The sequence below is a fragment of the Chlorocebus sabaeus genome, chromosome 13 (assembly GCF_047675955.1).
Source record: "Chlorocebus sabaeus isolate Y175 chromosome 13, mChlSab1.0.hap1, whole genome shotgun sequence".
Lineage (NCBI taxonomy): Eukaryota > Metazoa > Chordata > Mammalia > Primates > Cercopithecidae > Chlorocebus > Chlorocebus sabaeus.
The window spans coordinates 40,806,099-40,824,512 of record NC_132916.1 but is presented as its reverse complement, the minus strand read 5'-3'; the positions used below and the strand labels follow the sequence as shown (position 1 = coordinate 40,824,512).

The following is an 18,414-nucleotide window of genomic DNA, read 5'->3' as shown; positions in this document are numbered from 1 at the left end:
AATGTTTGTGTGACTTTCTAATGTAATTCTCTTCACTGTTCATGGGTAAAATCCAGACTTCCTACACGCTATAGCCCTGCTTTGCCCCTGCAGGCTTATCTCTCACCACTTCTTGCAGTTGAAATTTCATTCCTTTCAGCCAAAAGTCCTTTGGCAGGATGCAGCTGATGCCACCAAGAACCTTCTCCCATAGCACTCCACCTGGTGGCTCTTAGAAGTGCTTCCTGACTTGCTGAAGTCTGAAGTCAGTCATCTTAAGTGTTTGACAACAATGTTACTCCAAGTGCAGATCTCTGATCTGCAAACTGAAGGTCTGTGACAAGGTAAGTACAGATGTTGAGAACTCCTGTGTCATTTTATTTTTAAAAAAACAGTAATGGATTGGAATTTTTTTTTAACTTACCAAAATTCCTTTATTATAGAATTTGAGAAGCACTGTTCTGTGTTACCTGTAATATTTGTATCACAACACTTGCTAAATTGCAATTGATTTTACATTTCTATTTACCTTTTTATAGTTCTCTCTTCAGTGAAAGCTCTATGATTTCAAGAGTAGTGCCTAATTTTTAGTCATAGCCACAGGTATATCTGGTACATATAGGACTTAAAAATGTTTTTTTAGTGAGGGAAAATAATGTTTTAGAGAAGTAGTGCTAGAAAATATAAGTCAAGTCTCTGGCTGTATCCAGCTAACCATATCTGTGCAAAGCAAATCATTTTTCCCCAATCAGTTCAAATCAATTTCTGTAGGATGAAAGAGGAGTCTGAGAAGACTTTGAGAAGTAACAAAAGGGTTGAAAATTTACTAGCCTGGCTAACATGGTGAAACACCATCTCTACAAAAAATACAAAAAAAGCCAGGCGTAGTGGCGCGCACCTGTAGTCCCAGCTTCTCAGGAGGCTGAGGCAGGAGAAACGCTTGAACCCAGGAGGCAGAGGTGGCAGTGAGCCAAGATTGCACTACTGCACTCTAGCCTGGCGACAGAGACTCTGTCCCAACCACCTCCCCGCCAAAAAAAAAAAAAAAAAAATTCAGTGTTCCCTACAGTTTTAAGCAGGTGATGGAATTATGATACTATCTCAGGAAAAATGAATATATATGCTATACAGTGTTTGCACACAATATCACAGTCACGACCTCAGGTATTTACAAAGGTTTAAGAATACATGCTGAGATCAGTTTTTACAAAGGTTAACAATACATTACTTTAGTGACAATATTTTTTGTCTTCATACCCCTTGGCACTCTTAAAAAAGTATTGATGTTTCCAAGAATTTCCTGTGGGTTGTATCTTCCAGTGTTTGTCATATTACAAATTAAACCTGAGACCATTTATTTATTTATTTTAATTATTTTACCTCACCTGGACCATGTGAAACCTGAGCCCTTTTAAAAGCAAAAATGTACAAGCACATATTCCATTATCCATAACCCTCAGAACAATGATGTGATTGCCTGTTATTTAGCCTCTGGAAAATCCCATGAGTATCTTTCAATAAAAATGTTAATATTTCTACATATGAAATTTCAAGCTTGATATTTTCAAGATTGACTTTTGCAGTTGAATAATTTCTGACGTGTATGTATATACACACACAGAAAAGTGTAAAATTAGTCTCATATAAGGGGTATGTGTGTATCAGTGTCACATAAAACCAGGCTAATTTTATGTTTATTAGTCATAATCATCTTCCTCATCTTCATCTTCCTCAGATTCTTCATTCTCAGCTGCAAGTAGAACTGCTTCTTGTGCAGCCCTGAAAGCTTGCTCCTCCTCCACACTGGGGTCATCCATTTCTGTAATTTCTGGTCCACTGGGGTATTCTTGATAAACTGGTGGTGGAACTGGGGGTGTATAATTGTCTGGACTATACTTATGACCCCAACCTATGTAGAAATTTTCAAACTTTCTGTAAGTAAAAAAAAAAAAAAAGGAAAGAAAAAAGATCATTATATAATTTCTCAGAAAAATGGACCCTTCTGTAATATTAAAGTACTTAGAATATCATGGTCCTATAATTTAAAAAGCAATACATGTAAAATGCTAGAAGTAAAATATTCCTCAATGATTTTTCTACCACAGGGAATTGTTTTTGTTCAAACTGCTTAAGCTGGTTAAAAAAAATACTGTGGGACTAGACACTGTTAAAATGTACCCTACACCTAGACCACAAGCAAAAGCCTTTCTTCCTTCAATTATTTTCAGGGGAGGAAAAAAAAAGTTATTACCTTCCACAAAGTTAGAAAGATTTAAAAATAGCTAACCCTGCAGACTCCTGCCTGGGCAAGGAGTTGGGCTTGTGGTTAGAAACCTATGTGTTACTTTTTTTAGGTATGACCATAGGCAATCACAAAGAGTTTACCTGGCACACCAGACTTGGGGTACAGTGCATTGCTGTCTTTACGGGAAGTTGCAGTCAAGGACGCTGGCCCCTTTGGCTAGTCATGCTCTTCAATGTTTGCATTCCTAGACCAGGTGCTTCCATTCCTAGGTCTCTTTATCTGAGGCCTTCAGCAGAGACCTTTCCAACCCCTCCTTTCTCTGCTCTCTGTGCTCAGCACTTTTTCACTTCCAGCCCCTCTCATCCTCCTCTTGGTCTCCAGGTCTGTAAAACTGCAGGAGCCGTTTGAGGATTCCCTTGTCAATGAGATGACCCCAGCACCTCCACATCTATGATAGCCATATCTGTGCTGATCCACCTGACTCTCCACTAGAGGGTCATTCCACGGGGGGAAATGGAACGGGGATGTCAAAGCGTTCTCTTGCTTATACTATCACAGTAAATGATTAAAGGCTTAACTCTCATTTTTAGCTTGTTGTGCTTTAATGGCTACTCTAACACCTGGCTGCTCAGCTTTCTCTCCAGATAAGCTAAGCTTCTGACACTGGGTTATTAGAAAAGAAATGGAAACATAAGACAAATAGAAGTATATGTTCTAGGTAAGGGATAAAATTATTTTTAGTGTCCTCTTGATCTTAATTCCTTTGAAAGCGATAGCCTAAATAAAGCATATTTTAATTATCTTTTATCAAGATTTCCAACAAAAATGATCTGAGATTTAAACTAATTTAAATACAGCTTAGAAATACCTCCATTAATCTTCTAAGTGAATGAATAAGTCATTATCCAAATAATCATTGATGAAAAACCGTATTTTATTTCAACAAACTGATAATTAAGATGAAAGGGTAGAAGTCCGAATTACTACTTAATGTCCTGAATTTGATGTTTTATTGTGTATCACAGATGTTATTTTAATAAATTTTATGCCAAACACACATAATATGCCAAAGATGCGTTAAAACGATAGTAGCGGCCAGGCATGGTGGCTCAAACATGTAATCCCAACAGTTTGAGAGGCCAAGGTGGGGTGAATCATGAGATTAGGAGTTTGAGGCCAGCCTGGCTAACATGGTGAAACCTTGTATCTACTAAAAAAAAAAAAAAAATTAGCTGGGCACAGTGGTGCATGCCTGTAATCCCAGCTACTGGGGAGGCTGAGGCAGGAGAATAGTTTGAACCCAGGAGGCGGAGGTTGCAGTGAGCTGAGATCATGCCACTGCACTCAGAGCAAGACTCTGTCTCAAAAAACAAAACAAAACAAAAAACAACAAGAAAACAATGATAGTAGCTTAACATTGTAGTGGTTATTTATAATTTCCAGAGCTTAACTAATCACAGAAATGGCTTTATAAGTGATCAGATACTTACTTGCCATTGGAGAAGGCATATGCTCCAGGCCAAAGGTTGGATTGAAGGACTGCAATAGCATATTGTGGAATGAGATTTGAGGATAACCGTGTTGTCCAAGGGGGTATATTCTGAATCTCTGGAACCCAAAGAGAAATGCAAAAGCTTAATTCCTGACTAGACAAGAATCTACTGTGTAAGCTATTTTTTTAAATCCACACATGCATGCACAAACACAGATACACATATATTTGATATAGAAAGAAAAAACAGCAGCAGCTTAACAAAATCAGGAGAGTACTTCATGAATGTTTTGGAACAATGGAATTTGAAATATATATCTCCATTTTTGCAACCAAGACAAGAAATTTTATTAAGGGGAAGGAGGCTTGTGTGGTAGAGTGAGTAGTATTTGATGGCCTAATGAAAGGTATATTATTATTAAATGAGATCAAGGGTTGCAAGCACAAATACTCCAAAACTGAAAGGAAAGAAATAAGAATATAGGAATGAGAGTAGAGTTTTTAAAAACCAGGACCAAGAATATTTATGCCATTTGTTTATGGTCTGCAGAATGCAAGACAAGAATAATAAAGGAGACAATTGTCAGCATTTCCAGAAAGCGCTACAGCCAACTTATGTTTCCTTTCTGCATGACTCCTTCAACCTCTGTCAGACAACATTGATGTGGCTAGCTATATTCTTCACTCCCTATCATCCCAGAACACGAATGGGAAGAGGATGAGACCTTGGCTCTTGTTCACTTTTTAGAGCTTTCCAACTCTCATATTTACTATATAACGCACATAGTATATTATATTGTTTGTGTGTCTGTGTGTGATAATAGTTATGTAAAATAACCTAAATCTTCAGAGATTGGTGTCAAAAGAGGAGGCCCCACTTCCTGTTCTATGTAGTCAGGCTCTTCTTTTTCTTCATCTTCTTCCTCTCCTTCCTCTTCTTCTTCCTCATTTTTTTGTATGGAGTTGAACCAATTACAGCGACCCTGGGAATGAATGTTGCAAGATTTAGTAGTCTAATGGGGACCTTAAAATTTCAGAACATTCATTTGAATTGATCAGGATGAAGCGTCACTCTGTGGGAATTTAATCGATTATTCATTCATTCATTCTATGTACATTTTCCAAGTGCTAGTTTCATCTAGGTTGTTTCAAGGAAAAAGCCATGCTATTTATATTGAGAATTTGCCAAATTCTTGAAGTCACAGAACGTGTATTTTAAAATTATCACTTATATTTTAAAATTAGCAGAACCTTAGTGAAAAAGGTAAGAGTGTATTTTACTGGTTTGTGGTAAATAATCTATGAGAGAGCTGAAGCTATTATGATAATGATTATTAACAATAACATTTAAATGTGGTAATAAGATTATTTATGGAGGTTTAGGGTTTATAATGTCTCATTTAGTTAACTCTTATGTAGAGAAAGCTAAGAGTATCTCTTATCTAGATCAAAGTATAATAAAGATTTTCTACCTGCAGATGAGGTAGTATAGCACAAGGGTTAAGTGGATGCACTGGGTCCATTCTGTGCAGTCTCACATCTGATTCTGTTCCTTATTAGCTATGTTCCTTTTGTCACATTTCCTAAACTCTCTGTTTCTATGTCCTCATCTGAAAATTGAGGATAATAATACTGTTTCATGGGGTTGTTGTAAAGATTAAATCTTATACACACACACACACACAAACACACGCACACCTGAAACAATAGGTGTTACATAACTGCTATATAGCACTGTTTCTTTGTTTTTTGTTTTTGTTATAATCCCTTACTGTTCTTGACATAAAAGCTACATGTATTATAGAGATAAAATTAAAGAACTTTTCAAAATTAATTTACCCATCTATATTAAACATATAAAAAAATTGCGTAATTGCAGAACACACAAATCTAAATCTGTACATCATTTGTCAAATGTTCCACAGAAGAATGTGTTTTATTTTCAAATAGAAAATAAAGTCTGTTTGGAGATCCCTGGGAACTTCAGTTATATAGACAATTATATAGACACCGGCGTTTTATATTACTCTGCATTTTTGGCTGTGTTTTTAATTATCTCTTTTCCTGCCTATTAAGTAGAATCCAAAGGCCTTTATTTTGTATATCTTCATGCATTATAGTGATAATTTAATGAATATTTGCTTAATTACCTGATAGATTGAGAACTGCAAAGCTCGTACCTGAGAGAGAATATGCTGTACATGATGAACCCAGTTGGATAGGGATTCTACTAGATCAATCACTTGGATGCCTTCGAAATCAGGGTTTTCCTCAAAGCTATTTTGCCCACCTTCTACCTCTTCTTCTTCCTCTCCTTCCTCTTCACCAAACTGATAAAATCCTAGAGGACTGACGTGGGTTCCTGCTGAAATTCGGGCAATTTGCGCTCGTAAATAATTACTCTCATTTCCTGGGAAAGGTGGGTAGCTTATAATGGGAGCATCCAATCGCCCAGTGAAAAATTTCTTGATTTTTCTTGCAATAACAATTTGTGCAGGTATAACTGGTGGTAACTTCACCCATGGTCTTCCTGGTTCATTGCAAACAAAATAGACATATTTGTTGGCACCTGTCCTACTTTCTTCTTTTGGTATAGCCTGTGGGGCCTTGTAAAAGGATTTTGGTAGTTCATCTTCCTCATCTTCATCAGCTTCACTTTCTCCATTGTCCCTCTCTTCAGCCACATCTTCCTCTTCCACTTCCTCTTCATCTTCCCCCTCACGAAACTCCACTTCAGCTACAATATAATTCATTTCCAGACCCAAGATCTTTCCCCAGAAGCGGCATCTTTGGATTGGGTGGGTATCAGTAAGCTGTTTGAGGGCAAGAAATATGCGGTATGTCTCATCTGTGCCCAAACCAACTCCAGCTTGTTCAAAATAAAAAGCTGACTCCATTACATTTGGAAGAGCGTTTTCTGCCTGCAGAAACAAATGCTATGGTTAAAATTTATCGATAAGACAAATGCTTGCTTCCCTTGTCTTTTTTATGTATCTTGATATTCTACTTTCTCCACCACTTCTTTGACATTTCTCTCAAGATTTAGATCAAATTGGCTGGGCACGGTGGTTCACACCTGTAATCCCAGCACTTTGGGAGGCTGAGGTGGGTGGATCACCTGAGCTCAGGAGTTCGAGACCAGCCTGGCCAACATGGTGCGACCCCCGTCTCTAATAGAAATACAAAAATTAGCTGGGCATGGTGGTGCCTGCCTGTAGTCCCAGCTACTTGGGAGGCTGAGGCAGGAGGATCACTTGAACCCAGGAGGAGGAGGTTGCAGTGAGCTGAGATTGCACCACTGCATTCCAGCCTAGGCAACAGAGTGAGACTTCATGTCAAAAAACAAACAAAAATACTTAGATCAAAGTATGATAATTCCTGAATCTCTGTTCTTCTCTCATTATTTATAAATGTAGCTTCTCTTGTATCTTATACTCATTAATGTATAATAGCTACCTTGTTTATGTACATAGGTAGAGAAAATTTAATAATCACTATGAATAATAAAAATTCAACATTCCTGTTTTATAAAAAATATTTAAGTGACTCCCTTACTATCCTAAAATAAGATGTAGAATAACTATGTACATATATGTTTAGAACAAAGTATAGTTTTACATATGTCTATATTACTATATATCTTTAAAAATAATAAACATTTATTAAGTGCATGGTTTTATATATATAGGATCACTAAAAATTAATATAGTCTGTGTAATGTAATGTATGGAATAAATAAAAGGAACATATAATAAAGTACTCATGTCTATACTTGAAGACATAATGTAGTCAGATGCTCCTCCTACTTATAATAAATTATTTTGAATTTAAAATGAGAGAAATAAAAAAAATTCCACAAAAGAAATACAGAGAAATGAATAAGCAGAGTCTCAAATGAACCATAGAAACACATTTGTGAAGGCTGGGCGTGGTGGCTCACGTCTGTAATCCCAGCACTTTGGGAGGCTGAGTCAGGCAGATCACAAGCAAGACCATCCTGACTAACATGGTGAAACTCCATCTTTACTAAACACACAAAAAATTAGCCGGGTGTGGTGGCGGGCACCTGTAGTCCCAGCTATTCAGGAGGCTGAGACAGGAGAGTGGCGTGAACCCGACAGGCAGAGCTCACAGTAAGCCGAGATCACGCCACTGCACTCCAGCCTGGATCACAGAGAGAGACTCCATCTCAAAAAAAAAAAAAAAAAAAAGAAAAAAGAAAGAAAAAGAAACACATTTGTGAAAAAGTAGGAAAGAACTTCAACTATAGGTCAAGAAAACTTGCAAGACAAACCTTGACCCTCAAGATGAAGAACTTGAGAGCTCTGCTATTCTTACAAATGATATGCTATTATTTATATTATAATTGTAGTGTCAAAATAAGTATAATGACTGTTTAAAATCCTCATCGCCTTGATGTAGGATTGCAAAAGTCTTTCCTTGACATTTGCTGTACCTATCCTACTTGGCCCTTTAGAACTATTTCATCTTAAGTCTCTTTAATTGCTCCCTTATTTCTTGAGCTCCAAATGTTGATGTTGTTAAAATATCCTTTTCACTTATCGCATCTCTCAACACTTTATGCTTGGAAGAGTTCTCCACACCACTTCAAGTGATAAGTGGCTGTTTAAAGTTTCTTTAACTCTGATTTTCTCCCATATTCTACACATATTTCTAGCCACTTCTGATCAATTTCACTTGAGTATTCTAAAAATACCTCAGTTTAATATTTAATTCATGTTTCTCTCAAAGTTTTCTCTTTTTTCTATGTACTCTTTCTTCACCAGTGACATCTCAGTTTCTCACACCAGAAAGTTTGGTCATCTTTGTTTCCTCTGACTTCCTTGACCCTCAATATTTAAGTAGTTAGATTCCTATTGATTCTAGCACATAAAAATTTGTTGGCATTATTTCCTCCTCTTGTATTCATTTATACTGCATTAGTCACCATCCTCACTACTTGTGCTATAGCAGAAGGCTTCTAACACTCTCCTCCCGGCCCCATTCTACCTTTCTTTTTTCATTATCTTTCATATTATGATCAGAGTTATCTTTCTAAACCAAAAGTCAGACTATGCTATTCTCTATTTAAAAACTTCTTACTGTTTACAAGAAAGAAGGTACTTATCAACGCACAAAGAACAGTCTGGCTTTAAGCACTCTGTTCGCTTCATTTCCATCAATCACTCCCTCAAACCCACACTCGACTTTTCCAAACATCAAATAATCTTTCCTGATTATTTTATTGTTCTTTTTTCTAAGAATTTAATTTCTAAGAGTCTTCCCCTGGTGAACTCCTGCTTATCCTTCATGGCCCAAATGAAATATTACCTCCACTAAAAAGCCTTGCCCAATTACCAATAGCAGAGTTAATTGTTCCATTCTGTCATTTATCATTTTGTCAAAACAATATAATAATAATTGCTACTATTAAGTTCCTATTATAGGCCAAATCCTTTATATATACTACCTCCACCCCTCAGGTTTTTGCCATTTGATTGTCCTTAAGGCTTGGAAAGTTTAGCCTCTTGCTCAAAATCACACAACTATCAAGCTAGTTGAACTAGGATTCTAACTCAGATCTGGCTACCTCCAAAGCCCATGTTTACTCCATCAAATGAGGCTAGCTCTTTATTGCACTAATCAAATGGCTTTCCAGTCTTTTTTGCCTTTCTCTAAGTCGTAAGCAACTTAAAGTCAGAAAAGTCTTTTTCCCATGTGTATCTCAGTACTTGGAATGCAGTAGTCACATTGTGTATGAATAAATGGGTGAATGAATAAATGAATGCTGAAGACTAAGCAAATGAATTCTGGTGTGGTTAAAGGCAGGAATAAAAACATGAACACTCTAAACATGTAAGTCAGGGACAGGGTTGGTCATGTAGTTCATATTTCAATGCATCAGAGAGACCTCCGTCTATCTGTTCCTGCATCTTTCTACTTTCTGAGGTGGAGCTTTTAATCTTCACCTGATGACTCAGCTGTTCCAGGCTGTAAAGCCAATCTTATCCCTTATGAGGAAGATTTATGGAATCTAGTTAAAGGGCCCAGGTCCCATGATCAAAACAGCTTATTTGTATTCTCACCCCATATCCTAGTTTTAGGACGCAAAGTCCTACTTTGTAATGCTGTGCCTATAAAGGGCACCCATTCTTACCCTGGAGTCTGAAGTTTCTTTGATTAACTCCTGCATGAGAATGCCTGCCTATCTGCCTCATCTCCATATGCTGTTCGCTCCCAGACTCATCATCACTGGATATGGCTACAGAACCAACTGCCACCTTGTTGAAACTGTCCAATGTCAACTCCTTGACACCTATCACCTGTATGAGTACTACAGATCTTACTGTCAGTTAGCTCTCTCCTCATAGGCTGCTTACCCTAGAGACAGCATCTACTGTCTCTCTTCTCTCTTCCCTGACAGAGTGCTATTTTGAAAATACCTTACTCCAGACATCAAATTTGAAAGCATATAGACACATCTTAAATAATCTAGTGGTAACAGAACGTAAGTTCAGCAGATGTGTACAAATTACAAGTATATGAGTATTTAGGAAACAGAATAGCCAATACTATTATGAAATATTTGAAATTAAAATTTCTTTGATATATAAGATTTTATTCTCTAATTATAGCTTTTTTCAATCTCTGTCACCAACTCCAAATATTTTCAACATTTTGTCTATGACGATTTAAAAAAGTATTTTACTCCTCTCCTCTTGTATTACGTCCCATTGATGTAATATACATAATATCAAGTCATAACATAAGGAGCTTGTCTTAGAAGAAAATACAAATGACATTAGAAGTGCTTCTGAATTTTCTAATAAATATGCAACTTGATTTAAAACCTGATTTTTAATTATCTAACATTTATTCATTATTCAACAAATCTTTAGCAAAAGATAGCTGTACATCCAGATCTGCACCAGGCACCTTGGAGAATATAAAATGTGAAGAAATCCTTTTCTCTAATATTAAGAAACTTAGCATACAAACCTATAACAATCTGTTTTAGCTTGCAAAATACTAAAACACAGTATGATAAAACAAGAAATCCCTAATCAAGGAAATGAGTAGTGTGAAATGAGGTTGACTAAAGAAGGCTTGAAGATACTTTCAAAAAATAAGATGCAAATACTATGTAAGAAGCTATAAAGGCCAGGTGCAGTGGCTCACTCCTGTAATCCCAACATTCTGGGAGGCCAAGGTAAGCAGATCACTTGAGGTCAGGAGTTTGAGACCAGCCTGGCCAATATGGCAAAACCCCATCTCTACTAAAAATACAAAAATTAGCTGGGCATGGTGGCACGTGCCTGAAGTCCCAGCTACTCGGGAGGCTGAGGGAGAATCGCTTGACCCTGAGAGGTAGAGGCTGCAGTGAGCCAGGATCGTGCCATTGTACTCCAAGCCTGGGCACCTGTCTTTAAAAAAAAAAAAAAAAAAAAAAAAAGCTATAAAATACAGTTGGTATGAATTTAAAGCCACAGCTATTCATCCGAAATAAAATCCTAAGATTTAATTATTAAAATTTATAGTAGTGACTTACTATTTCATCTTCCAATTCTTGGTCAACTCCTTCCAAATGTCCCTGGAGAAAAAGAGCCTTTTGCTTTTCTGCTATTTCATATGTTGGAAGCATCTCATTCTCATTGTGGAGTGCATCAAATTTTTTACGAAAATGTGCCATCTTCACATCTTGGCTAATATTTTCAAAGATGTCGACAGCATTTTCAGGACGCTCATTTAATATCTTGGTCAACATATTAGAAAGATGATCATATCTATCCAAACAGAGAAAATTCCAGATAATATACATGTCAAGAGCATATGAAGAAGCATTTTTCTTTGACATTTCTGAGGTCATTAGATAAATATAGACGTTAAATGAAAAACAAAAAAAGAAAAAATATAGCTTAGGTCAATTAATAGAAAGTAGGCAATTATTGAACAGCTATTTGCAGACTCAGTTTGTTTTTAGGGAACTTCAATAACTGAAAGTCTTCAGAGATTTTCAGTGGATAACACTTAAGGTAATTTCTACTATGCTAGAAATAACTTATCCTAGAGTTTTCCTCAGGAAATGATTCCAGTATAATAAGGATGTTTAAGTTATTAAAGAAAAACATTTTAGAGCATGATACATATTCCACATCAGGTGCATTTTCACATTTTATTTCTAAAATTACAATCTTTTGGTTATATATTTAAAAGTTATTAACATTATTTTTCACTGTTTACTATAACTTCTTTTCCATTCCCCTTCCCCCGCCCTCACCCAATCCAATTTGATTTCTAATCCTGTTGACTGTCTTTAAGATCTGTTCTCTTTCTTTCCATTTTTTTTTTAAAGCCAATTGGTACTTCAGTGTTTCTCAGACCATCTTGCATTTCATATTGTAACATCCACTTACACACAAAAAAGTGCCATTAAATATTACTTACCTTTATTGAAATGTGATACAATCTAACATTTTGTTCTATTCTATTACAAACACTGCCCTAGATTTTTATTTCACAACTGAATTAGTGAAATTGCCTCTATCCTTTCAGTAATTCATTACATTTTATATAGAACTGCTAGTGTTTGCTTTTTCAAATACCAGAATTACAAAGTGAATGTTAAGAGGCCAAAATGTCTATCAAAGTGTTCCTGTGTCCTGTCAAAGTGCTCTTTTCTTGAGAAAATACTCCTCTGTTCAATGTGGAGATTTATATAAATTGCTTCTCTGGTGGATACGCATCATATCTCTCCAACTTTGTTTCTAATTATTAGTTCATTTAGACCTTCTAATAAACATTACTTTCATGTATTTGCTAAGTTCTACCTGGGAGCTTTTGCTTGCTGTGAACCATATATATAATTTCTCTCAAAAAATAATTTAAAACTCCTTTCATTCTTAGGGACTTAGCACTCAAGTCATTCCCCAAAATCATCCTTCCCCGGTTCAGAGGGGTTCTTTCTGAGAACAATGATGTGCTGCTCTAAAATTTTATTACATTATGTATTTCCTATTCAGCAACTGCAGTAGTTTCTTCACAGCCAAGATTAGGGTTTTATATATCTCCTCTCTTATTATAGTGAAACAAAATAAATAATTATTCAATAATTGCCTACTTTCTATTAATTGACTCAAGCTTTATTTTTTGTTTTTTCTTTTTCATTTAATGTTTATATTTATCTAATGACCTCAGAAATGTCAAAGAAAAAGATGTATGTTATATGGGAGATCAATGTAAAGGGCAGTTAAAAAATATTATATGGTATTTGAAGAATATAAAATTACTTCCTCAAATAATTCTTGTAAATGAACAGAAATATTTTGACTAGAAGTTTCTTTAAAACTTCATCAAGCTTCCTTAATATTCATGCACTGTTGGAACTCATGGAGAAGGCTGGGCGCAGTGGCTGCCTGTAATCCCAGCACTTTGGAAGCCAGAGGTGGGTGAACCACCTGAGGTCAGGAATTTAAGACCAGCCTAACCAACATGGTAAAACCCCGTCTCTATTAAAAAAAAAAAACAAAAATTAATCAGGTGTGGTGGCAGGCACCTGTAATTCCAGCTACTGGGGAGGCTGAGTCAGGAGAATCACTTGAACCCGGGAGGCGGAGGTTGCAATAAGCTGAGATCGTGCCACTGCACTCCAGCATGGGTGACAAAGTGAGACTCCGTCTCAAAAAGAAAATAAAAAAAGAAAACTCATGGACAAGACTCCAGACTAAAAACACTGTTCGTTATTGGGCAATAGCTGGGTTAATAATGAAAGGGTTTGATCTGCTTCAGTAGCAGATGTGGATGGCATCAAATTAGGGACTCTCAGTCCAAATTTTCATTTTATTTTTCAGGTTTCAATATAATGCATATATGTGCTTTATTCAAGTCCACGCCTGAAAATGCCTTTGTGTCAAATTATGAAATATATGTATTAGGTTTTAATTTACAATTATAGTTTTTTCTATTAGGGAGAATTAACAATTTATTTTTTTAATGGAAGAAAAGGAGCAAGCAATTCTTTCCTATAGCTTTTTAGTTCAATGATGAAACACTATTTTCAGATTCCATATTTCAGTAAAGATAGTTTAAATTGCCATGAAAAATAGCTTTTATGGCTCTCAAATTAGATCTGCATATAAGAGATGGAGTTAAAGTCATCTTTTAGTAAACAATTTTGAACTGCAGGCACTAAAGTACTTAGAGGATAGCAGTGAATATTATGGAAGATATTCACTTATTACCTCAGAGACAGCATTTGGAAATAAAATTAAATTTAGATATGTAAGTAATATCAATTATAAAATAATTCAATAAAGAAAAATTTCTCATGTTTTTGCATTCAGTTTTAAATTGTTAGTGAACTCACAAGTATTTGTAATGTGTTCCTTTGCAATTTTAACAGTTTGTAAATTCGTGCTTGTTATCTAACATGGGGCAATATGTCAAGAAGTTTATATCAGAAATTCAAGTAGAATCCACTACAGGGTAGCAAATTACATTCTTGCAGCTTAAGTAAATTGTAGTTTAAAATATTAACTAATAGGCTGGGTGTGGTGCCTCACGCCTGTAATCCCAACACTTTGGGAGGCTGAGGCAGGCAGATCATGAAGTCAGGAGATCGAGACTATCCTGGCTAACACAGTGAAACCACGTCTCTACTAAAAATACAAAAAACATTAGCCTGGTGTGGTGGCGGGCGCCTGTAGTCCCAGCTATTCGTGAGGCTGAGGCAGGAGAATGGCGTGAACCTGGGAGGCAGAGCTTGCAGTGAGCCGAGATCATGCTACTGCACTCCATCCTGGGGGACAGAGTGAGATTCTGTCTCAAAAAAAAAAAAAAAAGATTAACTAATAAATAGTATTTCAAACTGATCTCACATTTCATGAGATTTCTCACATCATACATTAATGTTTTTATTCATTAGACTTTAAAATTATATCTCCTATATCATAAAGCCTACTAATAGCTGTAAATATATGCCACAATGTATACTCAGTAGGCATTTAATATTTGCTGATTAATCAGGAAGCACCCCAATAGATTATGGTGAAAACTTGGGAATTATGATTTGTATACATTGGTTTTCATCCATAGTTTCTGACTCATAAGTCTCATACCGCTTTTCATTTCTCCCCAAGATAGGCCTTAGAAACTGAAAGTATACTCTAACCTTTCTCCATGTCTGGCCATAATGAAATTCTCTAACCTACTTTGTCTGATTGATGGTCATAAGACTCGCATTTCAAAAGAGGTCCTGCTCCATATCAAGGAGGAAAGAATGCTCCACAGAGAGGCCAAGAAGAATCTGGATAGACCTTGCTGGGTTTCCCCACTCAGTCTATTAGCATTAGATTATACCCCTATAAGTCACATTTCTACACAGTCATCAATCATGCCGATCCAATAACATCTCCATAAAAGACCCAAGAGAACAGGTTTCGGGGAGCATCTGCCAGCTGAACACATAGAGGTTGCTGGAGGGTGGCCTTCCCAGAGAGGGCATGGAAGCTTTGCACTCCTTACCCAATACCTCTTCATATGCATCCTTTGTAATATCCTTTATAATAAGCCAGTAATATTAGTGTTTCCCTGAGTTCTGTGAGCCACTCTAGCACACCAGTCGAACCCAAGGAGGGAGTTGTGGGATCCCTGATTTATAGCTGGTTGGTCAGAAGCACAGGTTAATCAGCCTGGGGCTTGTGATTGGCATTGGAAGTGTGGGGAAGTCTTGTGGGATTGAGCCCTCAACCTGTGGAATCTGATGCTATCTCCAGGTGGATATGTCAGAATTGAATCAGAGGACACCTAGTTGGTGCCCACTACAGAAGTGATTGCTTGCTTGTGGATAGGAAAACAGAACCCCAAACATCCTGTCACAGAAGTCTTCTGTGTTGAGGCTGGGCGCAGTGGCTCACACCTGTAATCCCAGTTACTTGGGAGGCTGAGGTAGTGGAATTGCTTGAACCCGGGAGGCAGAGGCTACAATGAGCCGAGATGGTGCCACTACACTCCGGTCCCAGCGACAAAGCAGACTCCGTCTCAAAACAAAGACAAAACCAACAGCAACAACAAGAAGTCTTCTATGTTGGTTGTTGTAGAGTGAAATAATATAAAAAGCATTCATTTCTTCTTACTCGATTAATAGTTGCTAGCACTGTGCTACCACTAAGTATATAGTGGTATACAAAATTCAGAGTCCCTGACGTCTGGGGGCCTGCAATCTAGTGGGAGAGTCAGATAATCAAATATAAGTCTATCTCTCTGTATATAAAATTATACATGACATTAAATGCTATGAAGGAAAAGAATAAGCTTTTTAGTAGTGTTCCATAGAAGTTGAGTTCTGAAGAATGAGGAGCCAGCCAGCCAAAGACTTAGAAAAGAAGCCTTCTGGGCACAGGGAACAGCCATGGGGCTGGAGCTTAGCGATGGAGGGAGAGGTAAGAGTCCGTAAGTGTTGTCAGCCACTGGAATCTTGAGCAAATTAGGTTCACCATGACTTGGTCTCCTCATGTACAAAAACTAATGAGTTGTATTAGATGTTTTCCAAAATCCCTTCTAGCCCTAAAATACTATTGACCCTATCATTATGTAACTCTGGAAGCAAAAATCTATAGAAATCTATACTGTCATAAGTTCTAAAATTCAAGCTATAATGGGATGGGCAGAACATATGTAGACTATTGATCATCACATTTTAAGAGACTTGGATAAAATGGCATGTGTTCTAGGTGGCTTGTATAGTGACCAGTTCTCCCAGTTTGTGAGGACTAAGGGGTTTCTTAGGATAAAGAACTTTCAGCACTCAGCCAAACGGAGATGGTGGTCACCCTAGCACAGCCTGGGTTGGGAACTCAAAAGCCATGCAAGCGATAGTATCTACAGATGAGAGACATGTGATCGCTTTCACTGGCAGACAGTTATTTTTCACAAGCATCCTGCAGAGATGCTTGGACTTTATGGTCTTTATGGTATCTTTCAAGCCCGAGACTCCATAATTCCTAAGTTTTATTTTTTGTGTGTGCCTAGGATCTTTAAAGAAGCTGCAGGAAAAGCCAAAAAAAAAAAAAAAAAGGTTAGGAAAAAGAAGGCATAAGAATCTCCATTAATGATGTGTTTTGAGTCATGTGATCCAGAGTTATGTCATTAACTCTCTTTTACTAATGCAATCTTTTCAAATATATTTTGATTCACTCACAGAAACACACTCTCACACAGAGATACTCACACACCCTCTTGCTTTGCCAAACTTTTATCTTTTTTCCCTCTGAGACTTACAGATTAAAGCCCGACTTGCTACTAGTCTTCAGCAGGTAAGCCTTAGCATTCTGAATGGCGGTCTCAAGCATGCTGGGGGCCCCTTCAGAGCCCCCAGGCGCAGGCAGCTGTAAATCACAGTCACTGTTTGAGTCTGCCTCCTGAAAAACGTCAAATCTCAGCTCTTTCTGTTTAGCGTTGTTATAGCTCACGTCCCTTGGTCCACACAGGTGGGGTTTGGGTTGCTGAGACTGTTGAAAGGTGTTTCGCTCTGACTGGCTTGTGTGAAGAGGAATTGATTCTCTTTTATCAGATGATTGTTCCAAAGGATCAGGAGAAGGCGTCCCAGCTTCAGGAATCACACTCGTGGTCCTGTCTGACTGAGGTGGTGTCGCGAGGTCTTGTCTGGGCGGAGCCGGGGGAGAAGGAGTGGAAGACGGCTCCCGCGGAGAGTGAGGAGCAGGTGATGATGTTTCTGGCCCCGCGGGGCCACCCAGAGGCGTCCTGGTTCTGGACTGGGGGCTCCAAGGACGGCTGCTTCGGGACTGGCGTCCAGTTTCTGGCCCCTGCTTCATCTCCAAGGGCTCAGACGACTCAGGCTCAGAATATTGGGGAGAAGCTGCTGTCTTTCCTTCCCATGACTGCCTTGCTTCCCCTAGTTCTTCTTGGTTTTCTTTTTCTTGCTTCGGGGAGGTTAAGTCTTCCATGGAAGCAGTTCGAGAAAAAGTGTTCTGGATGAAAGAGGCGTGAAAATATGGAAGAAGGCAATTCAGTTCAGTTACTTTGCCGCGGTCTCTTAAGCGATTTCTGGGTCCTGGTTGCTCTGTAAGTTGCTGCGTCCTATCTCCATAGCAACCCCAGGCCGGGTTCCTCTCAGAAAAACACACAGCGCCCTGTTGCCAGGATTCGAGGGCGGAGACTAAGAGAGAGATGAAAATCCTAGCTTTGTGATTTGGTATAACCTCGTTCTATCGCAGCCAATCCGACTTAGACTCGACCAGTCTTGCTTGGAAACTGAGAACTCCAGGTCCTGTGCCTTGAGCACAAAGCAGGAAGAATGGCGACCCCATGCGAGAGATCTTCAGGGGTCTGAGACTTTGATCCAAGTTGTGCTGTGAGGAGCGAGTGGTGCGTTAGTGGAGGGACAGTATATCCATGAAGCGTGTGTGTGGAGGGTGTGTGTGTGAGAGAGAGAGAGAAGGAAGGGAAGAAGAGAGAAAGGGAGGGCGGGAGGGAGAGGGAGAGAGACGGGGAGAGAGGGCGGAAGAGACCGACCTTGGTAATCTTGGAGATGCAGGTGACAACGGGACCCCAGTGTGCTGACCATGAGAGCCCAAGCCTCACATTTAGCGTGCATCAGCTACAACCAACCAACTCTAAAGACTCGGAGAATAGACAAAGCAGTCCTGAGTTTTGTTCTTCCTGCTTATAAGGAATCTCCTGA

At 38.1% G+C, this 18,414-nt stretch overlaps 1 protein-coding gene across 3 annotated transcripts; it reads right to left on the bottom strand.

Moving 5' to 3' along the window:
- Window positions 1-1,141: 1,141 nt before the first annotated feature.
- RSPH4A (radial spoke head component 4A) lies at window positions 1,142-18,056 on the bottom strand. 3 transcript variants are annotated; one of them, XM_008007244.3, is made up of 6 exons: window positions 16,992-18,056; window positions 11,266-11,500; window positions 5,897-6,637; window positions 4,555-4,699; window positions 3,715-3,832; window positions 1,142-1,911 (listed from the first exon to the last, which is right to left on the bottom strand). In XM_008007244.3, exons 1-6 carry the CDS (start codon window positions 17,675-17,677, stop codon window positions 1,677-1,679), a joined length of 2,160 nt encoding a protein of 719 aa, XP_008005435.2. In that variant the 5' UTR covers window positions 17,678-18,056; the 3' UTR covers window positions 1,142-1,676. The 3 variants fall into 3 exon arrangements, with proteins under 3 accessions (XP_008005435.2, XP_037856911.1, XP_037856912.1); XM_038000983.2 differs by having other exon boundaries at window positions 1,176-1,911; window positions 5,867-6,637; XM_038000984.2 differs by having other exon boundaries at window positions 1,775-1,911; window positions 4,595-4,699; window positions 5,867-6,637.
- Window positions 18,057-18,414: the final 358 nt, after the last annotated feature.

What these genes read in the sequence shown, in the direction of transcription:
- RSPH4A (XM_038000983.2), bottom strand. Translation starts at nt 17,677, where the DNA reads ATGGAAGACTTAACCTCCCCGAAGCAAGAAAAAGAAAACCAAGAAGAA. An exon ending in TGCAGTTCTCAATCTATCAG is followed by an intron (nt 4,700 to 5,866) that starts GTAATTAAGCAA and finishes ATTCATTCCCAG; the next exon opens with GGTCGCTGTAATTGGTTCAA. An exon ending in TATGCCTTCTCCAATGGCAA is followed by an intron (nt 1,912 to 3,714) that starts GTAAGTATCTGA and finishes TTTTACTTACAG; the next exon opens with AAAGTTTGAAAATTTCTACA.